We start from the raw sequence: 24,162 nt of genomic DNA on the forward strand, positions 1-24,162 counted from the left end.
CAATCTCCTGGTGTGCCGTTTTCCTAGCCCGTTGGAAAAGCGCAGTATTAGGGTGGGACTGACCCGATTTTCCAGATGCCGTCTCTTACCCCTTTCTTTGACTAGGAAAGGGAACTCCCTGACCCCTTGCGCTTCCCGAGTGAGGCAATGCCTCGCCCTGCTTCTGCTCGCGCACAATGCGCTGCACCGACTGTCCTGCACCCACGTTTGGCACTCCGTAGTGAGATGAACCCGGTACCTCAAACGGAAATGTAGAAATCACCTGTCTTCTGTGTGGCTCAGGCTGGGAGCTGTAGACCGTAGCTGTTCCTATTCAGCCATCTTGGCTCCACTCCCGAATATTTGGGTTTTTTATTCACAGTTTACACATTACCTGTTGAATTTGCTTCTATGGAATATGAATGATGAGCGCTCTTTCTTTTGCTGCTTCACATAACGCTGAGAGACACAGCTCCCATCCCCCCGCCCCCACATACACACACACGTAAAATCTTGTAATTTTAATTATATCAGAATTCTGCATTTGTAATATTACTATGTATGCTATAAATGATTGAGTTATAAATATTACTACTTTCTGTTTTTCCCTCAACTTTTGTTTTCCTTAAACTTAGTTGTTTTGTTTTTTGGTTTGCTTAGTTTATGTGTATTACTGATTTAGTTCAAAACTGTCCACTGCTTGTTTAAATCTCCTCTCATTCTGCCTTTACCAGTTTTATCTTCTTGGGACATCTATTCTGGAGCTTTATGACCTGCCCCAATCTGTACTGGTTTTTCTTTTCTCCTGATCCATAACTAATAACTTGAGATCTCCTTTCACCATCATTCTGGTGATTCCCTTTGCATCCTTTCCTTTGTATATTTTCTGTATTTCACATATTTTTCTTTATTGGTTTGCTTTATGATTTTGATAGTACAGCAAGAAAGCATGGGCAAGAATCAAGTTTGTGGAAGAGGGACAGAGCATTTTCTTAAATAAGTTATGTTATATTGCAACTCTCAGCGCATAATCTAAATACTGTGGTTAATAAACTTCAGTGAATCTGAGGTAAAAATTTTCAAGTTGCTTTGGAGATTTTTGAGTCAAGTTTGACGTTTTACTCATAGCATAAGGAAATTGTGCTCTTTGTCAGATGTTAAAAATAATTACTACAGAATTTCTGTTTCGCTAACCATTCTCCTTACTATCATCATACTCCCTTTCCTGCTTTTTTTTTCAGCTGGAAAAACACAAGAATGGGGGAATGTACATTAGGAAGGAAGTAGTTTATATGTTGATATTAGCAGCCAGACTGCCTGGGCCGACTGCTTTGTAGCTTTGATTTTGGGCAAATTATTCAATCTTTGTATCTCAGTTTCCTGAGGTGTTAAATAACTAATTTATTGAGTCACTGTGAGCTTTAAATAAATTCTATCAATGTTATGCTTTTAAAGTAGTATCTGGTTGATAGTAAATGCTCAGAATTTAGCTGTTATTGTTGTTAGTATTATCACAAAGCTTATCTTATGTGTCCAGTTCTGGTCCACATATAGTCAGAGATGAAAAATGAGAAAAATGAATGTGCCATATCTGTGTCAAGGACCTTTATTTGCTAATATAATTTTTTTAACTCATTTGTTAGAAATTGTCAGTACCATTTTGGAGTAACAAAATTAACGGTTTCATTTGGCTTAACCTAATAATTACTATCATAAAACCCTCTTTCTACCTTTTTATGTCTTTAGTGTGTGTATATGTTTATAAAATTTCTGAAGTTTGTGTACATTTTCACCTATCTGTGATGTGAGTGTAACCCCTCTATGTAAACATACATCAAGTTGTTTCTAATTAATGCATGTTTTTGGTAAAGGTAGAAGCATTTGGACAACTCTAGCTGATAATATGTCGCCTTAAAAATTTTTTCATATGAAAAATGAAAGTAATATATACAAAATGCAGTTGTATTCAGTAATATAGAGGTGTCTAAAGTAAAGCTAACAATGACAGTCTCTGCCACTGCCATGGCCCTATTGTAACCATTCTTAGCACTGTGTATCTTGTTTTTTTCTTTTTGTTTATAACAATGCGCATATACAGAGACTTAAAATTTTTTTAATGTAGATTTTACTGTTCATAATATTTTGTAACATATCACTCAGAAATCTATTGTGGGGTTAAAGTTTAGACAATACCACATTATCTTTACTAGCTGTCTGCATACACACATACACATGTGTACACGTGTGTGTACACACACGTACACACGCACACACACACGTGTACACACACACAGTATTCCATGCTATAGATGTATTCTCATTTCTTATATCTTACCCTCTTTATGGACATGTGTCCTATATTTTCTCCCAGTCTACCATTTCTATTTGAATTAGTTTAGAGTACCTTTTTTCTTAAACAGGTTTTAAAATAGTATATTCATTTTCCTACTTTATGGATTCTTTTTGCCATATTAAAAGATCTACTCTTACACAAAGTTATATAAATTTTCCCACTATTTACTTAAAATACTTTTCTTAGTAAATTTTTATTTTGTAAATTCAAATGCTTACTGTTTAACTCATTAGCATTTTATTTGGGCTTTCTGCATTCTGTATTAAATGAATTTGATGTTTTTCTTTTTTGTGCTGTCTTCATCAAGTTTGCAATTAGGGTTATGTTAGCTTTGGTAAATGAGTTTGAGAGCTTTCCTGTTTTTTTAGTACTTCACCGTGTTATCGTAGGAATGATCTGTTCTGTTAGTTAGAACTCACTCGTAAGATCATACGAGCCTAGTGCCTTCTTGCGGGGTAGATCTTTTAACACATTTTCTTGGTTCATTCCACAGTTATTGGCATGTTTAAATATGCTACCTTTTTTTGATTTATTCTAATCATCATCAACATTCAGTATTAATTCATAAAATATGTACACACCATAGAATCTAACATATGGTCGCTGCTTCTGTCTTCCTGTTTCCCCACAATTAGATATAGTATGTTTAACTTTTTGTTCTTTTTCATGTTTAGTGTATTATAGATTGAGGGAAAAGTTGTTTTGTTTTGTTTTGTTTTGTTTTGTTTGAGGCAAAGTCTCACTCTGTCGCCCAGGCTGGAGTGCAGTGGTGCGATCTTGGCTCACTGCAACCTCTGCCTCCCAGGTTCAAGCAATTCTCCTGCCTCAGCCTCCTGAGTAGCTGAGACTACAGGGGCCTGCCACCACTCCCAGCTAATTTTTGTATTTTTAGTGGAGATGGGGTTTCACCATATTGGCCAGGCTGGCCTCAAACTCCTGATCTTGTGATCTGCCCTCCTCGGCCTCCCAAAGTGCTGGGCTTGCAGACATGAGCCACCACGCCCAGCTGTGTTTTTGTTATTTTTAATACCTCTTCTATCCTGGCACGTCCTAAAAAAATCTTGGTCGGGTCTATTTTACATTAGCTTTTTGGCTATGAAAGAAAGCTTTTTAACTCTGCGCCTGTTTAGGTACTTCTGAATATGGATTTCCTTATGTATTATGATTAGACCAACTTTTTAATACTCTAAATGTTTGCTAGTGATAAGAATAGTGATGCCACTATCAGCCTTGTTATAAGAAACTTAGGTCTGAGTAAGTGGACTTGGTAAAGTTTAACCTCCGAATTAGGAGGTTACCAACCCAGTCATAGGAACTCTTTCAACCACAGGCCATCATCCCACATGAAAGTCTACCCTATAAGAATGCGGTATGAAAAAGTTAATAGGCAAAGTTGATCTGGAAAAAAAATGCAAGAGGATGAGACTGAGCTACACTACACTAACTTGAGTCCTTCTTCAAATTGACTTTAATGGTTAAGACTAGTTTCTACTATAGAAAATCCCCAAATAACAGTGGCTTACAGAGAGAAGATTCTGTTGTGTAAAAATGAAATTCAGAAGAAAGCAATACAAAGTTTCTAAGATAAGCAAAAATAAAAGCCAGAAGATAAAAACAAAATATTTTCAAAGTACTGGTTGCTTGTATGTATGTGTAGAGGTGGGAGGGTCATATTGTAATTACAGTTATGGGATTAGTGTGAAGTTTTTTCATTTATTTTAAAAGACATTAAAATTTCTTTTTTTGTAAATATTTTGTCAGTATCAAAGTACCCATAGGGTTTTATTGAAGTAATATTTTCGTATTATAAAAATTTTTTCTTAATAGTTGTTTCATTGCTTTATAATAATGGTGTCCCCACTTGACATAACTTTATCACCCTTTTTTGCTTTTGAAATGTCTCTTAATCACTTTGTTTATTCAATAGATACAAAAATGTTTATTAGAATATAAAACATGCTGAAAAGTACAACGCATTGAATTTTTTTGTGTATGTGATACTTTCCTTGTTTACATGGCCTTTTAAGGAATGTGAAGGGGAAGAAATATTTATCAACATGGTATCAATGAAATCTTGTTCCCTAAAGGTATACGCAGGCCTAAGTCGTCAGTGCAAAAAATATACTTCTCCATGCATCTTGTTAAATTCAAGTCAGCGGTCCAACACTTCCATGCTTAGCCAAAGAAGACTCTTTTCCTCTTGGCTATGTACATTTGTAGCCTGAGTTTTAAGTGCCACATCTTTCAAGTCAGTTACACATCCTGCCTTTAGGCTCTCAGACTTGTACTTCCAACTCTGGGTTATCACAGTGTGTGTTTACCCATGTGACCACCAACTAGGCCAAGAGGTAGAACATCAGGAGTATTCCAGAAGTACCTTTTTTCCTCCTTCCCATCACTACAGTCTGTCCATACCCAAAAGTAGCCATTATCTGGACTTCCAACAACATACGTTAGTTTTCTTGTTGGCCTTTATACACTTGGCGTCTTTTACTCTAGGTCCTTTTTTGTCTGTCTGCTTTTACTCAACAGTGTGTTTGGAGCTTCATCCATGTTATACAGTTGTCATTTCTTCCCTCTCATGGTATTTTGTTGTATAACTATAATTTTTTTCTATCCTTCTGTTGGTGGACATACTAAAAAGGTATTGCCTTTTTATATGCAGGGCATGGTCCTGAATCCAGGAATGTAGCTGGGATAATGATGGACTGAGTTCCTACGTTTTATTGTCTTCTGTTGTATTCTTTAGTAAGGTTTTATAATTTTATTTCATAACAGTCATATGTCCTTTTGTTTAATTTATTCCTAGATAATTTTTTTTCCCCTTTATGAATAGGGTCATTTACTCATTTTCTGCTAGGGAAAGAAACATTAATTAGAGTTATTAGTATGATAAAGAACCAGTTTAATGTAGAAAAAGAACATAAAATGAGAGAACAGAGCTAGTATCTAGAGGGCTTCTTAGAAAAAGTGACGTATAAACTAGTAAAACATAATCCAAAATGTAGAATGTAAGTGTTTTTCTCTCACTTCCTAATTCTCACTCCACAGTGAGCATCTATTCATTGTTTCTTGTATATCCTAGAGAGATAGATGAGACTGACTTACATTCAGGCATTCATCCTATATTTATAATTTAAATAAAAGTAGAAGTATACTCTTTCTATTTGCTTCTTTTTCTTGAGTTTATTTTTCATGTATATGTAATTATTCATATCAGGATTTGTAGATTTATCTGAGTATTTTTCCTTTGTTTCCTAGAGTTTATCAAAATTTATTTAAATATTCTCCTAGAATAGGGTGTTCATGTTACAACAAATTTGAAGAAAGTTAATACATTTCCACCCACAATAGAGGCTGATGGGAGCAATATGTCAGCACACTGATAAGTTACTCATACTCTAATTTAGGAAACTCTGTCTCCTGCTAGCTGTTACCAGCAAGGTCTCCATAGTCAAGTCCTGGGTTTAAATCCTAGCATTATCATTAGTAATTGTGACCTCAGGCAATTTATTAAATTATCAGAACCAGTTTATTCACTTGTGTGAGGAGTTATCTTGAGAATTAAATGAGATAATTCACATGGAACTCATAAGGCAGTGTCTGTCACATAAAGAACATCTAAGTTGTTACCTATTCTTATTAAATTTATCAGCGTTGTTGTTGTTGAATATTTGAGTTATTTTCAATATCGTGAACATTTTTGTGCATATATTATTGAACACTTACGTGAACATGGCAGAGTTGACAAGTCAAAATGCTTGCAAATTTTAAATACCAGTATTATTGCCTACATATAGTTATATTGATTTATTCTACTATTGATATTTGTCTAAAAAAACATTAAAAATGTAATCTCATATTTCAAAATGTATTTCTTTGATCTTTGTGAGGGTCAGTTTTTTTCATAAATATTTTGGCAATTGGTATTTATGTTGACTGTCATTCCTCTTTATACATTTATTACGTTGAATTTTTTTAGTTAAATGAACATTTGATTTTCTAAGACAATTGATTCATCTATAATTTACAAATTATATTTTGTGGTTTATAATTTGTCTTTTAAATTTATTTTTGTGTCTTAGTTTACACAATTTTTTAGATCTTATAAAATACAGCAACTTTTTTTATAGATTTGGGCCTGCGATCACTTAAAAAATTATGCAAAATTTTAATTCTACTACTTTCATGGTTTTATAATACTTTTTGTTTTGATTACAAGAAAAGATTTTAGCCTTCTCTGAATAGTAAAATATCCAGATAGTCTAAACATAAAATACTGACTAATGCCTCCTTTTCACGCTGACTTGACACATATACTAAATCATACCTATACTAAATCCCTTATCAGGGATTTATACTTAATCATATACTAAATCCCTACTTATAAGTAGCTCTAACTGGGTCTCTGTATTCCACTGATCTAATTTTCTGCTTTTGTACAATTCACTGAATACAAATGATCTTATTGTAGATCGTTTGTAATACACTTTCACATTTGGTTTGAAGAACACTTAGTAATTTTTGTTCTTTTATAAACAGGAAGTTTGGTAAGCCTCATTTTTCTTCTGATGATTTTTAAAATCAATTGCTACTTCCTTTCCAAATCCTTTTAGAATTATATTTATGTGTTAATTTAACATGAAGCAGATAATTTTTTTTTTTTAGTATTTTGAGTCTTGCCCAAAAGGAACATGATACGCCTTTTCACTTTCATTGTCTTCTGTTGTATTCTTTAGTAAGGTTTTATAATTTTATTTTATAATAGTCTTGTATCCTTTTGTTTAATTTATTCCTAGATAATTTTTTTTGCCTTTATGAATAGGGTCATTTACTTCCACTTTTTTTTTAACCAGGTTATTGAAGGGATAGGTAATGGGATAATTAATTAATTTAACATGTTTATGTTGTATTTAGTTAACTTTATTGAACTCTTTGTTTTCTAATGGTTTTTCATTTTATTTTCTTGATTATTTCAGCAAACTGTCTCCCAAAAATTACTTTCTATATCTTTATTTCTTATTTCATTTCTGGTTTTATTGCAGTGATCAGAAATTTTTATAACATATTCTCAATATTGAAATAATGGTAGTAGGTGCCTTTGTCTAGTTTCTGATTTTAATGAGTATGTCTCCAGTGTTTTATTATTATGTATAATGTGTAGTTTTGGTTCCGCTTTATGAATTTTAAAATACTCTCAAATAAGTAGATAAGGGTTTCCAACTAAACTGATTGGTATTGAAATTTAGAAATTTTTTAATATACCTATTGAGATGCTGAACAGATTTCTCCTTCTTAATACTTGTAAACCCTTAATTCTTAATACTTGTAAAGGTGTTAACTTTGATCTACGTTTACAAAAATTATCGTAAACACTTTTTGTTATCATATATTTTTTGTACACCACACTGTTTACCGAAAGTGGGTGTGGGGGTTGGCATCTGGGTACATAGACAAAATTGATCTATAGTTTCTTTCTTTATATTTGTCAGTTTTGGATATACAAATTATATATATATAATATATCTATATTATACAGCCTTTTATAACCATTAAGGAGGCTTTCTCTTGTTTTTTTGTTTTTTGTTTTGTTTGTTTGTTTTGAGACGGAGTCTCGCTCTGTCGCCCAAGCTGGAGTGCGGTGGCACGATCTCGGCTTACTGCAAGCTCCACCTCCCGGGTTCACGCCATTCTCCTGCCTCAGCCTCCGGAGTAGTTGGGACTACAGGCCCCCGCCACCATGCCTGGCTAATTTTTTTTGTATTTTTAGTAGAGATGGGGTTTCATCGTGTTAGCCAGGATGGTCTCAATCTTCTGACCTCGTGATCTGCCCATCTCGGCCTCTCAAAGCTCTGGGATTACAGGCGTGAGCCACTGCGCCCGGCTGCTTTCTCTTGTTTTTCTGGCTCTGTGGCAATTTAGATATCACAGAAATTATCTGGTCCTTGAAGATTTGACATAACAGCCCAGCTCTAAAACATTGTGGGCTTGATATCTTTCGTGTTACCAGATTTCTAGGGCAAACTTTTAAGTTTTACAGTCTGTTCAGTTTTTCTGCCTCTGAAAGCAGTTCTGGTAGTTTATATTTTTCTAGATTATTATCTGTTGGGATACTGTAGTTTATTGACAAAGTTATATGTGTTATTCTTCAAGAAATTTTAAAACATTTTATTCTGTATTATCACCTTTCTTGTTTCTACCAATGAGTTTTCTTCCACTTTTTGGTCTTCCATCCAACATTTTGGAAAGAAAAAGCCTTTGACTATCAAATTGTTACATTATATTTTATTTCTCCTACTTTATATTTTATTTTTCTAAATTCTTGAAATGTTCTCTATATTTAAATTGGATGTATTGGATATATTAAATATATATTTAATATATATTAAATTGGATATATTTATATTGGATATATTAAATTGGATATATATTAAATTGGATATATTTTATTGGATATATTATATATATGATATATATCTTTTTTATATATTATATATTAATATATATCTGTCTATATAGAGATATAATATATAAAATATATAATATATAATTATATAAAAAAATATGTAAAATATATAATATATATAATATTATATCTCTGTCTCGCTCTGTCGCCTAGGCCAGAGTGCAATGGCACAGAGTGCAATGGCACAGTATCGGCTCACTGCAACCTTTTCCTGCCGGGTTCAAGTGATTCTCCTGCCTCAGCCTCCCAAGTAGCTGGGATTACAGGCTCCCACCACCATACCCAGCTAACTTTATTTGTTTGTTTGAGATGGAGTCTCACACTGTTGCCCAGGCTGGAGTGCAGTGGCATGATCTCAGCTCACCACAGCCTCTGCCTCCTGAGTTCAAGCAATTCTCCTGCCTCAGCCTCCTGAGTAGCTGGGATTACAGGCACCCACCACCACACCCGGCTAATCTTTCCTATTTTTTAGTAGAGACAAGGTTTCACTGTGTTGGCCAGGCTGGTCTCGAACTCCTGACTTCAGGTGATCTGCCCACCTTGGCCTCCCAAAGTGCTGGGATTACAGGTGTGAGCCACTGCGCCTGCCTGGAAATTTTTTTTGACTAACAGTCCAATAGGTTTTGATATCTGATATTCCCATATTAGTATAGTTTTTTATTTCTTTGGCTCAAGAATAATTCAGAGCCATATTTTAAATTTTCTCAGTGTTTAGCTTGGAAGATATCTCTGTTTATAATTCCTATTTGTATTACGAGTGTGATCAAAGAATATGGCCAATATTATTTCAGTCCTCTGGAATTTGAAGTAAGTTTTCTTCATTTCTTGGCACTGTCAGTTTTTTAAAAAATAGCCCATAAGCATTTTAAAATACACATAAACTCTCTTAACCAACTTTATTTTAGAGATAAGAGCAATCAGACTTAGAAGATTATGTGCCTTATTCTATGTCACAGTTATAAATGACGTATCTAGCTTTTTGAATTTTAATCTCATCAGTTTCCCATTAGATTTAACTGCCTGTGGAATATCAATGTTTATATTTTTGGTATCCTCATATATCTATATACACTCACATATATATATATATATATATTTGGTATTCTCATATATATAGAGAGAGAGAGTTTACATAAAAAATTAAGTCCATAAGAAGTTATAAATTTAGAATATGGTTTTATAATATCATTTAGAAAAGTAGAAAAAAGTCTAGGTAGAAATTATTTGCATCTTTAGAACTGAACAAGGTCTCAAAAGCGTGACTTAAACTAATTTTACTGATGGGTCATCTGTAGGTAGATGGGGAATGAATAAGAAAGGATATCACACATATGGAGAACTTAAGAAACAAAGGCATGTGTGCATTTGTGAGGAGACAACCCTAACCTAGATAGAAGGGAGATCCTTGTTGCAGGGTGATAGGAAATAAGATTGAATAAATGGCATTAAGCCTGATTAAAGGTCTAATGAAAAAGTTAAAAAAAAATTAAATAGCAGTTCTGTCATCTAATGACTAGTATCACATTTCATTTTGCAAATGCGTGGTGATTTCATTGCAGCGTCTGTGATAATTAACTTAAAATAATTAGCATAGACCGCCAAAAAATATGGGCAAATACAATTCTAGAACAGGATTCTGAGGAGGTAGTATGAGACAAATATAACATAATGTTAATTTACTCATAATGGCAGATTGTGTAGAACTCTGCTAAATATACTAGCATGGAACATCTGTTGAGAATTTGAATAAATATGATTCCAGTATATTTTAAAAGCCAAAAATTTCTTAAGGAAGTGTATAAAAAAATAGTTAAGGAATGCATTTATGCTAGTAAAAATGTTTTTTTGTATGTTTGAAAAACAGCTAGAAATTTAGAAGGTAATTTCTTAAGAAGGAAGTGTATAAAAAATAGTTAAGAAATGCATTTATGGTGGTAAAAATGTTTTCTTGTGTGATTGAAAAACAGTTCCTAGAAATTCAGAAGCGTCTTTCTACCTCTGCTGGTTTAAACACCTATATATTGAAAAATACTGTGACTTTGGCAATTTGCTTTTGAAAATTAGGAGAGTCTTAAATTCAGCAAAATCAAGAGGTGAACATATAATCTTAGAGTATAAGAGGTTATATATTTCAGTTGTATAATAGAAATCTGCTATTTATTAAAACAGCTTCTATTTTGAAAGTAGGTAGGGGAATGATGACCATTTAGTGGAATCATTCCGTGCATGTATACCTACAATAATATTTTAAGAGACTCAGTACAAATTTGTTTTGTTTTGGTCATGCTATTTTGGACTAAAGTATGATATATGAAATATTTGAATATTCTAAACGTCTATTACAGGTTGAGCATCCCAAATCCAGAATTCAAAATCTGAAATATTGCAAAATCCAAAACATTTTGAGTGCCAACATGATACTCAAAGGAACCAAATCCAGAATTCAAAATCTGAAATATTGCAAAATCCAAAACATTTTGAGTGCCAACATGATACTCAAAGGAAATGTTCATTGGAGTATCGTGGATTTTGGATTTTTGGATTCGGAATGCTCAACCAGCATAATGCAAACATTCCAAAATCTGAAAAAAATCTAAAATTGGAAATACTTCTGGTCCCGGATATTTCAGATTAGGGATCCTCAACCTGTAGCCTGTGAGAATCATTGTCTAAGGTTCATATCAACAAGAACAGTAATTGAATTGTTAATGTTTTAGATTTATTCTCAAATTCGGTATACTTTGATTATTATGTATGTTCTTCCCCCTCCCCGCCGTTTTTTTTTTTTTCCAAATTTGGATAATAGGAAGATTTTTAATGAGTTCTAAGCGAAGCTTATGTGTGCTAACTAGGCACACAGTAAGCGTTGATAATCTTAAACTGTATCATTAAAATACAGTTGATATTTATGGCTGTTATTTAGTCACATAAGAGTTTGGAATGACATATACTCAAAAAAAAAGTCAGTTTTTTCAACGGAAAAGTATTTTAGAATAATTTGTTCTCTTATTCTATTTATAATCTTATGCTGCATAGAAAGAACATATTAGCCTTCCTTTTAATGAAGTATATTACATAACTAGAATATTTCATTTAATGTTTATCAGTTATTTTTTCTCCCGTCTGTAAAATACAACCATATAGATTATAACATCTAGATGTCAAAGAATTACTTAAGAAAGGCATGCATTTTTTAAATTAAAAAACCTTTTTAGTTGAAAGGGTTCTTTGTAACCTTGCCTGAAGCCCAAAATGTTTATGCTTATTAGAGCTAGAGTTTACATATAAGTATAATATAAATGAATATAAAAAGCTTTATCTTAATCATATGGTCCTCTTGTACATAGCAATATGTACAATATGTGTAAGTCTACATATTTCTGTATGGTCAGATATTTTCTAGATTTTGCTTGTGTATTAAAACATGCATTAGTATTTGTTATTTCCCATTATTATTTGTATATTATGGGATGTTTTTGTTTATAAAGAAAAACTAAGTTTAAACCTCAAGGTAATAATAGTGATAATATATAATCATTATTATTCTTACATTAATAAAATTTACATACTGTTGAAGCAATAAGTACTTCTTTTTGTGATAATTATAACCCTGGGGCTTGATGTTGCATTCCTTATTTGTGGGCTGAATTATTCAGCTGAAAGTTAATTGCAATAATACGACTATGCATTTAAGAACAATTTTCTTTCAGATTTGAGTATTTTTGGGAGCTGTATATCAACTCTAGAATTTTGGTGTTCAAACTGATGCTTAGAAAGGTAAAACAGAATGGGAAAACTACCATCTCCATCTTACGATGTCTGTGAATAGACTTTGACTAGGCTCTGATAAATTTTACAGAATTACTCACATTGTAAGTTTACACATATTATTTTACCACTTTCATGTGTGGAAGCAAAAAGAATGTTTATATAGTAAAGGGATAAAGAAGGGCCTTTGTGGCCAGGCACATGGCTCACGCCTATAATCCCAGCACTTTGGGAGGCCGAGGTGGGCGGATGATGAGGTCAGGAGTTTGAGACCAGCCTGGCCAACATAGTAAAACTCCATCTCTACTAAAAATATAAAAAATTTAGCTGGGCAAGGTGGTGGGCGCCTGTAATCCCAGCTACTTGGGAGGCTGAGGCAGGAGAATCGCTTGAACCTTAGAGGTGGAGGTTGCAGTGAGCCGAGATCACGCCACTGCAATCCATCCTAGGAGACAGTGCGAGACTTCGGTTTTTTTTTGTTTTTTTTTTTTAAAGAAGGGCCTTTGTGGTCAGTTATTCAGAAAATTCTTTGAGACTATGGAACATGGGACTGTGTTCTTAGATGTACTGCCTTGTTTGTGATACTTTAAAAGCCAAAAAAAGAGAAAAGATTTAAATGCAAGAAGAATTAAACTCGTAATATTGAAGGATTTTTAGGTGTTTAAATAATTAACCAAAATTGTCATTTTCATTGCATTTTCCAGGCAATTAAGTTGGAATATGCAAGGTTGGTAAAGTTGGCCCAAGAAGACACCCCACCAGAAACCGATTATCGTTTACATCATGTAGTGGTCTACTTTATCCAGAACCAGGCACCAAAGAAAATTATCGAGAAAACATTGCTAGAACAATTTGGAGATAGAAATTTGAGTTTTGATGAAAGGTAATTTGAAAGTATAAAATTCTTACGCTCAAATTGTTCTTTTTTTTTTTCCTGCAGATTCCCAGGATAATTTTTTGAGTATTTATTTTATATATGCATGGGCACACATTTTAATAAATACGTAACAAAATTTGAACTCAATGCAACTAGTTACTGGAGTCTGTGGCCTTTTGAAGTTTGAACTGAAAATAACTTAGATCATTTTAGTAAATTTTAATTGTGAATCAAGTAATCACTGCACTTAATACACTCAATATTTTAGAAACAAAAATGGGCTTCCTAACCTCTGTACTATATAGACAGTTTAAATTAGATAAATCTTTGTTGTTGGTGCTGTTCTGTGATTGTAGTATATTTAATAATATCCCTCGTCTCTTTGTTAGATGACAGTAGCAGCTCCCAAGTTGTGGCATACCAAAATATCTCCAGGTATTGCCAAATAACTCCTAGGGGAGCAAAATCACCCTCATTAGAGAATCACTGGAGAAAAGTTTTTAGTCTTGCAGATAAAATAATTAAACATTCTTTCACATAAAGAGGAGGCTTGGAAGGGTTGAATTAGATTCACGCAGAAATATTTTCTCTGGAAAGAGAAAATATTCTATAGAAATTTCTGTAGAATTTCTGTAGAGTATAGAAAATATTCTATAGAATATTTACAGAGAATGTTTTCTCTAGATTGTATTAGTAGTTTTATAAAGAATTATTCAGAAAGTCCTATAAAACTACTAATGTTAAAAATCACAATTTAATTAGAATGAATGACACTAGAAAATAATTTTAGGGCCCATGTGAAATTTAGAGTATTGAAAGTTATTTTCATATATAAAAATATTTATGCTGTTGCAGTTCATTGTAATTTTAATTCTGAAATGATTATCCTTTTATGAGTGTCTCAAAAATACTGAGTTAAAAGTGTGTAGCAAAGAATATGAGGGGAAGCAAAGCATCTGGATCAATCCTACCTTATTAGATGTGTGTTGTGAAATGTAGGATTCTGTGCATAATACAAATAAATAGTTGTGAACAATATCTGATAGGTGGTTGAATGCTCAATGAATGTTGGCCACTACTATTTGTATTAGTAGCAGTGTGGACATCATTTATTTTGATACATATGACTGCAGAGAGTTCAGAAACAGGGTTGTTGTGACCCTCGTTATCTGTGCTATCAGTGTACTGAGTTCCATTGGATCTATGCTGTTTAATTTGGAGAAGATATTAATGGAGTAATTACACTGACTTTTCAGTCTTTTGCAGTTATCTGACTATAACTAGTTAATCTGTTTTGATAACCTGACTTGTGCTTGAAATACAGAGTTATGCACATGTGAATTAAATATATTTCGTGAGGATTTCTTTATCACCGATTCTGATCATAAAATCCACTGGAATGTTTCCATTTTTACCTGAGATGATAGGCACGTTTTAGACTCTTTCTTTTTAGTATTTAAGAATAAATAATACCATGTGGGGGGAAAAGAAGATGCAGTGTCTCTTGAGCTTGCTTAATAGATGCACATTATTTTTAAAAAGTTTCATTTTCTTCCTATGCAAACTGTTAATTAGAATGTAATTTAAAAGCCATATATCAATACAACACAGTAAATTTGAATTAGAATTATTGCTGCTGTCTTCTTTGTAATTCCCCAACACTGGTCTCAAAAATGTTTTTCACTTAAGGTTATTTAGGAGTTGTTTCTATACAAAAGTACTGCTGTTTTTGCTCAGTGTTTATGGGTTTTGCTTTTGATTTACAAATATATATATACACACACACATACACACACGCGCATATGTATGTGTTTTTTTTTAAGGTGTCACAACATAATGAAAGTTGCTCAAGCCAAACTGGAAATGATAAAACCTGAAGAAGTAAACTTGGAACAATATGAGGTAATGTGCTTTCTTAGAGGTTAAACTACAGATTTAGGGATTCTGTAATTCACTGATATTCCTTTCATTTCAACCCAACAGAAGTTGAATTTGTTATGAATGATGAGTGAAAAATTAAGTTTCCAAGTCAATGCTCAAGTAATTAATAATTTTATATGTGATTTTAGGATTAACATGATATGATAGCATGTAGACCAAAAAGTGTAAAATCAAAAAAGGAAGATTTTTGGTTTTCTATTTCAATACTAATTCTCAAGTACTTTTTAAATGAACTTTTCTAGCTTAAAAACAAAGTAACAAATACATTGTTAATTTTGAAATCAACTTAGAAATTGCTGTTACATAATACCAACAAGTAATATTTGTCAAGACCCTACTATACGCCAGGCATTTGTCTAAGCCCTTTACATATATTAACTGATTTAATTCAGACAGTAACACTGTGAGATAGGTAGTGTTCTTATTGCCATTTGACACACACGAGAAAATAAGGCATAGAGCAGTGAAGTAACCTGCCTAAGGTTTTCACAGCCACAAGTTTACAGCTTGGCTAATAGAATCTACATTCTTAACTGTTACACTACACTGTGCAACTGTACCCTGTGGGCTATATTTTTTCCTTCACTTTGATTCATCAGATGTATTTTGGGGAAGTTAGAGATTCATTTTAGTCCCTATATGCGATATATATTTGTCATTGTGAGACAGTGTTGTGTGTGAGAGAGCACTTACGTAGGTACTTGTACATGTGCTTGTGGGATTTTTTTGTGCACAAAATTCTTTTTGTCAACTTTGGCTTTAAAATATTCTTTATTTTAATTGATGAATTCATACACCTAGTATTCACGTTTTTAAATTTAATTTTACGCATTGTCTTTTTAATTTATAAGTCTAGTAAACTTTAAGTTGTTTTCTTGGGTGCCTTTGCTTAATATTTAGTTTCATTTACAAACTTAATTATGGTACTTTAGATTCCCTAAACAATTAGTGTAATTCACTACACAAACAGGGAAGAGGAAAGAGAAAGAAAACACTCATTATTGATGAAAACCTTAGCCAGTTTGGCATATAAGGTAACTACCTTAATTCACTAAAGAGTGTCTCTAAAAACAAAAATAAGAAATAATAAAACTGCAGCAAATATATAGAATTGTGAGCATTGAAAGCTTAAAATTTTTGTTGTCAAAAACAAGGCAACGAAAATAAGCGAAAAGTAAAATATTGGAAAAGAAGAAACAAAGACATCATTATTTGTAGGTTTTTTTTTACCTTGAAATTCAAATAAAATCTACAACTGATTTATTAGAACTAGTAAGACAGCTTTGCAGCATGCAAACTTGTGTCCAATATCAATTTTATTCCCTTTTGCCAGTAAAAAAAAATAAAGTATAAAAGCGAGACCATTTACGATAGTATCTGAAACTATGGAGTATATGGAAATAAATTTAACAAAAGGTGTGTGTGACTTCGGTGGGGAAAATTATAAAACTTATTGGGAGACATTAACAAAGACCTAAATAAATGGGCATACATATGGTATTTGGAAAACTTGATATTATTAATATATAGATATTGCTTTTCCCCAAATACTTTATAAATTCAGTGCAGGCCATATGAAAATTCCAGCAAGATGTTATGGAGCTTGATAAGCCAACTGAAAAATGTTACGGAAATGCAGAGATCCCAGTCCACCTCCCATCTTTGACAAGCAAGTTAGTGAACAGTAGAAAGACTTTTTAATAAATGGTTCTGGGAAATAAATAAAATTTGATTTCTTCTTTATTCCATATGCAAAAGTTCATTTCAATTGTGAAAGACTCCTATGTAAAGCTGTTTAGAAGTCAACATAGGTAGAAGCCCAAAGACATTCATTTATCCATAAGGGCACTCACTGACCAGATATTTTTGGCCAGGATATGTAATCTAGAGCCAGAGAAATTCAAAATTTGTTTTCTCTTGACCCTGAGGAGCAAGTCAAGTCATCTTTTAGCTAATAATGGCTCCAAATCTGTGCCCTTCAGCTTGATTGAGAGCTCTTCCCTTGTCCCCAAGATTCGTGTTCATGGGACTTGATTTTTAATTGTGACTTGATTCTGCAATGCTTCCTTCAGTTTGCTTCAACGGATTGGACTCATTATATTTTTATTCATAATTCCTCATATTCTAACTGCAGGGCCATTAAATCATACAAGTATTTAAATGACTTGATTTTAGATTCTGCATATTCCTCATATCTTTGTCTTGCTCTAAGTTCAGGGTTCAGTAAACCATAGCCTGCAGACCAGCTTACCACCTGTTTTTGTAAATAAACTTTTATTGGAACATGGCCATTTGTATACATATTGTCTGTGGATACTTTCACACTGCAGTTACAGAGTTGAGTAACTGAAGAAGATGAGGCTTGCAAAGTCTAAAACATTATCTGGCCTTTTACAGAAAAAGTTTGCCTGCTCACAACTTCTAAGGCAATTCTAATGACAACAAGGAATGACAGTTTGAATACCTTCCCCAGAAAAGCTAACTTCATACTTGCAGGACAAGTTTTACCTTTTTTGTTATTAAGATCTACTAGTAGCATGAAAATTATGTCTTGAAAATTAAAATTAAGACTGGATGTGGTGGCTCATGCTTATAATCCCAGTACTTTTGGAAATCAAGGCACAGGGAGTTGTTTGGGGCCAGGAATTTGAGACCAGCCTGACCAACACAGCAAGACCCTGTCTATACAAAACAGATTAAATAATTAACTGGAACTGGGAGTGTGCACCTGTAATTCAGGCTACTTGGGAGACAGAGGTAGGAGGATTGCTGGAGCCCAGAAGGTCAAGTCTGCAGTTAGCTGTGATCGTGCCACTGCTCTGCAGACTGGGCAACTGAGTGAGACCCTGTCTCCAGAAAGAAAAAAAAAGTTTATATATTCAAGGAGAATATCGTTGGCTAATAACTTGACTATATTTCTTATTTTTGTTTATAATGTTTATATAAAAGCCTTAACACTTTTGTTATCAGTATTCTTTTTCCAATTTATCCTACATTGAATTTCAGTTATTCTTCTTGAGCCAATTATTATAAAGTAAGCTAAGAAAATCTTGACTTTGGTATCACCTTGGAATTATTTAGTCCTATTACATGCCCTATAGTTGTTTTGGGAGTGGGGAGGGGCATTGAAATGTGAACTGCAGCTATTCTTTTACCATATCTCATGTAAATAAAGTATTCGCTTACACACTTAAAGTCAAATTTACCACACATTTGCGAAGTTAAAAGGTTAAATAAATCTAACTTTTTTTTAGTTTCTTAAAATTATGTATCAAGTGTCCAAGCTTTGATTTATACTCAGCATAATTTCATTTTCTTCCATCAGTTGATGTAGATATAATAATAGTTCAATAATATGATTTTATACTGATGAATTTTTGAGATGACCTGATTATCATGCCTTTATATTTCTGTTATCTGCTAGTAAAATCTTTATTGTTTAATTTCATATCCATGCCTAATAATTTTTAGATTTAATGTTATATTAATAAATAGTCTTGTGTGCCAGAAAGTAAAGTCTTCAGTTCTGATGTATCTTCATTTTGAACTCTTTATTTCTATTAATTCAAATAGTAGCAAAACAGTGCACTACTTTTTGTACAGTTTCATAGTACTTTTAAAATCTTACTCTGAACATTTTTAATGTTTTTTTCACCTACAGGAGTGGCATCAGGATTATAGGAAATTCAGGGAAACAACTATGTATCTCATAATTGGGCTAGAAAATTTTCAAAGAGAAAGGTAAGGCAAAGTGGACAAATATGAAAAGAGCATAATTTTTGCACTTAATTCTATTCAGGTGTGACCTCATCCATGGAAAAGATTTTGTTCACACTCTATATTTTTAATAAATGTTTTATTTTAGATCAGTTTTAAGTTTACAGAAAAATTGCAAAGTTGATATAGAGACTTCCCATATACCACACATAAAATATATTTTCCATTTAAAACTCTGTACGGTTGGCATTAGTGTCTGCGTTTATCAGCTCTCAAACACTACCCTTGAAGCTGAGTCTGATCTTGATATCAAGTCAGAGATAGTGTTTGCAGTCTGTCTTTGTGAACTTTCAGGTTCTGTAAAATGTGTAGCTGTAGAAAATTTTTGAGTACTGTGACTTTAAACAAATTTTGGATTAATTTTTATTTAAATTAAAGATAGTCTTAAAGGAATATCTGCTTATTTAATTATACTATTATTTTAATTGTTATTAAGAAAGGATACAGTTTGCTTTACTTACATTTTAGATTCACTAGTTGGCATATATTTCTCCACATATTTCTTAATGCGTGTTGTTTAACATTAACTTGACTAGTGATTGTTTTTTGAGAAAATGCTTTATTTTCAATGCAGTGTATATTGCAGCCAAGTAAAAGGGATACTGAATTTTTCCTTTCTTTTTTGTTTTATGAAATGTAAGAAGCTCCCACTTAGGTAATGATGCTTCTTTTTCAAAACAAGAAGCGAAGATCAGTGTTTAATTCTGGAGCTATACTGTCCAACATAGTGGCCACCTGACAATGTAAATAACTAAAACTTTTAAAACCAAACTTCAGTTCATTGGTTACACCAGCCACATTTCAGTAGTTCAGTAGCCTCATGTGGTTAGTGGCCTCTATTTTTAGCCAGCACAGAACATTTCCATAATCACAGAAATTTCTATTGGACAGTACTATTCTAGAGGACAGTACTTTCATTTTTATATTAATAGTTATCAAAATTTTTAAAGTTATCACACAAAAGGAAAAATTAATGTTTTACTTGACAATTTATCTTAAGTACTTAAGTACAAATTATTTAAAGTCCTAGTCATTGTGCTATTTATAAGATAATTTCACTTTAGTCATTGATGTAGAAAACTTACTTTGATCGATACCTCCAATTTATGAGTAATGTCAATCAAGATTTTATTTCTTTAATAGGAATATTCAAATGTACTATTAGAATTTGTATTTGTGCTGATTTGAGAAAAATAATATGATTGTATAATTCAATAGAGTGAGATATAAAAAAGCATTTCAGTGTTACAGATAAAGAAATCAGACTTCACAGAGATGTGGTAACTTTGTCAAGGTCACACAGCTAACTAGGAAAAGAAAAATTAAAATAGAGACCTCGTATTCTTGTATAATTTAATGAAATCATGTAAGTACAAAATGTATTCTTTTATCACAATAAGAATTAAAATGATGAAACTGTCACTTTGTACCTATCTGGATAGCTTCTGTATTAGTTGTTCCCAGTTAACATACATTAAAGGAATTTGAGATATAACTTGGAAATATGTTTAAATATTATAATTTGCTTGTCAGTTTTCAAATACATACTTATTCAGAAAGTTAATATTCTAGTATAGTAAATACTTATCAAATTAGAAGGATTAATTAGAAAATCAATAATGGTGACAGATACTACTTATGGAATATCTTTTAAAGAAATATTGGTGTGTGTGCGACTGTGATCCCAGCTACTCAGGAGGCTGAGGCAGGAGAATCACTTGAACCCGGGAGGTGGAGGTTGCAGTGAGCCAAGATCACGCCACTGCACTCCAGCCTGGGCGACAGAGCGAGACACTGTCTCAAAAAAAAAAAAAAAAAAAAAAAAGAAAGAAATACTGGTTTGTTTTTTTTGTTTTTGTTTTTTTTTACTTTAAATCTTTAAATACAGCAGTTATTGTAGCTAGCTAGCTGTTTGTAAAATATTGCCAAAAGGTTCTGTCAAAATTGTTTTTAATGAAAATGTAAACATTTAAAGCCTTGAGTGAAATACTTACTGATGGACCCTTGTGAATCCTGAGAACAGTGAAGTGAAATCATGGTTGCAAGAACCATAATTTTATAGAGTGTACCAGGCTACATGATCTTATTTTATCTTAGATAAGAATATGGTAATTGGACTGCTAAATCTTATTCTAAGTTTATTTGAATATACATTCGTAAGCACTTTAAAGTTTGATCATATATGGAACATTTTGCGAACCTCAGTAGAGAATTGGAACAAGGTCATGGTTTCAGAGCAATTCTCAAAGAGGTGACTCAGGTCTAGAAAGCCAGATGTCAATGTCATTCAGGAGAGATCTTCTTAACAAGAAACTCAGTAGCTATAAAGGAAAAGATAGATGTGCTAGTTACTTATTAATTAACGAACTACTACAACTTAATGTTGTAAAACAACTTTTAATATTATCACTTCCTTCATTTTTCATAAATAAAATCTTTAGCTGAGAATATGTTTATTAACCTAATAGCATTTCAAAATAAAATGTTATATTTAATCTCAAAAACAAATTCCTAGAAAGCCATTTTCAAAAAATGTTTAAAATAGACTTATTTATCATGACACCTTCAGGTGTGTAATTTGATTTGCCATGAATGTATACATTAATTTTTAAATAACTTTACATTTAACATTTGGGATGTGGAATGGATTTATTTTGTATCTAAGTACATGAATTAAGTAATAAACAGTAATTATTGGCAGGAGAGTCTAGAGTTTAAAATTGTGTTTCTTTATAATATTTCATTTTTTAAACTATTATATTTTTCCATATTAATCTGTGAAAAAATATGTTAATTATTGAAAAACTGACACAAAGGAAATATTTTAAAATAGTATTTTTTATTTCAGTTATACAAATACTTGGCTAGATATAGTTTTTCTTTTGACACGTTACAAGGATAGTTTGGAGGTGAAAGTAATTCTTTATTAAATATTTTTTTCTTCCATTTTTGTTTTGTTTTGTATTTTTGAGTTGGGGTCTTGCTCTGTTGCCCAGGCTGGAATGCAGTGGTATGATCATGGCTCACTACAACCTTTTACCTTCTCAGCTCAAGAAGTCCTTCCTCCTCAGCCTCCTGCGTAGCTGGTACTACAGGCATGTACCACGATGCCCAGCTAATTTTTTTTTTTTTTATGTTTTTGTAGAGATGGGGGTCTCACTATGTTGGCCAGGCAGGTCTTGAACTCCTGGCCTCAACTGATCCTCTCACCACCACCTCCCAAAGTATTGGGATTACAGGCATGAGCCACTGTGCCTGGCCCCTTTTCTTCCCTTTTTAAAACCTAATTTGAATTTCATACTATCTAGACTTATATTAATATAACACATATGCCTAATTCTATCACTTTTTTTTTTTTTTTTTTGAGACAGAGTTTTGCTCTTGTTGCCCAGGCTGGAGTGCAGTGGCGTTATCTCAGCTCACCTCAACCTCCACCTTCCGGGATTCTCCTGCCTTAGCCTCCCGAGTAGCTGGGACTACAGGCGTGCGTCACCATGCCCGGCTAATTTTGTATTTTTAGTAGAGGTGGGGTTTCTCCATGTTGGTCAGGCTGGTCTCGAACTCCCTACGTCAGGTGATCCGCCTGCCTCGGCCTCCCAAAGTGCTGGAATGACAGGTGTGAGCCGCTGCGCCCGGCCTCTATCAGCTTTTTTATGTTTGGAGGCTTTTTGTTTTTGCTTTATTCCACTAGGTTTCCCAGATTTAGAAGAAATCTTTCATTGTCCACTTTCTCTACTTCCTTTAGATATTCGTATTTCTATTTTTTTTTACATTTTTCTCAGTAACTAAAACTGTCTGCACATAGAAACGAACCTGTCTAAGTTGTCTTTGAACAAACCAAATGATGTTTGTGATCATTTACTTCATACAAATGTGACATTGCGTTAAACAAGTAGATTGTTGGCTTTCACGTTAGCTTCAATTTTGAGTTCAAATGGAAAACATCAGGAAAATAAATACCAAGGAAGACAGAACTATCTGACTTTATCAGTTATTGCCTCTTTTCCCAGATTTTTTCTTAATTTTTAGCTCCTATTTTTTACTTTTAAGATAAGTATCTCTGGGTTTCAGATGTTGCCGTTGCTAAAAAGGTGCTCTTAAGCATACACTGCGTCAGATGATATTTTTTATTATAATGTAGATTATCAAAACTTAAGCATATACTTAAAATGTTTTATAATTATAGGTGACTTTGTTTCTACAAATGTTATATGTTAATGTTATATGTTTCTTTTTAATTTTCAAGTTATATAGATTCCTTGCTGTTTCTCATCTGTGCTTATCAGAATAACAAAGAACTCTTGTCTAAAGGCTTATACAGAGGACATGATGAAGAATTGATATCACATTATAGGAGAGAATGTTTACTAGTAAGTTGAATGCATATAGTATAATATTATCATTTTGTCTGACGTTGGGCAAGTTTTCCAGACTCATATATAAGTGATTGACTCCATAAACTCTGATGGGATAAGAACATGATGATGTCTATAAACTGGTTCCAGTCCCTTCAGATGGCAAAGTACACTCAGTACTTTATTCTGTTCTCTTTATGAATCCCAAGTATATAGGTGATAAATGAGACATGTTCTTAAAATAGCATCAGTTTGTTTACATTTCTATATTTAGATTTCATCATCACACTACCACTCCTTTTTTTGGTGGGAGAGGAAGGGATGCATAGATAAGCCTTAAAAAATGTTTTATGTAAGTCTATAAGAATATGCAGGCTGGCGCAGCAGCTCATGCCTGTAATCCTAGCACTTTGGGAGGCTGAGGCTGATGGATCACAAAGTCAGGAGATCGAGACCATCCTGGCCAACGTGGTGAAACCCCATCTCGACTAAAATACACAAACACAAAAATTAGCTGGACGTGGTGGTGTGTGCCTGTAGTCTCAACTACTCAGGAGGCTGAGGCAGGGGAATCGCTTGAACCTGGGAAGTGGTGGTTGCATTGAGCCAAGATCTCGCCACTGCACTCCATCCTGGCGAACTGGTG

General features: G+C 33.0%; 1 protein-coding gene across 5 annotated transcripts in view; it reads left to right on the forward strand.

The window, feature by feature from the left end:
* The window catches only part of USP25 (ubiquitin specific peptidase 25), a 160,017-nt gene that overhangs the window by 129,364 nt on the left and 6,491 nt on the right, over positions 1–24,162 (forward strand). For all 5 annotated transcript variants that reach the window (XM_030806028.1, XM_012501904.2, XM_030806029.1 and 2 more), the window contains 4 exons: positions 13,271–13,449; positions 15,267–15,345; positions 19,046–19,125; positions 23,408–23,531. In XM_030806028.1, coding sequence (XP_030661888.1) covers positions 13,271–13,449; positions 15,267–15,345; positions 19,046–19,125; positions 23,408–23,531 — 462 coding nt within the window. The remainder of the gene's footprint in view (positions 1–13,270; positions 13,450–15,266; positions 15,346–19,045; positions 19,126–23,407; positions 23,532–24,162) is intronic.

The sequence above is a fragment of the Nomascus leucogenys genome, chromosome 25 (assembly GCF_006542625.1).
Source record: "Nomascus leucogenys isolate Asia chromosome 25, Asia_NLE_v1, whole genome shotgun sequence".
Taxonomy (NCBI): domain Eukaryota; kingdom Metazoa; phylum Chordata; class Mammalia; order Primates; family Hylobatidae; genus Nomascus; species Nomascus leucogenys.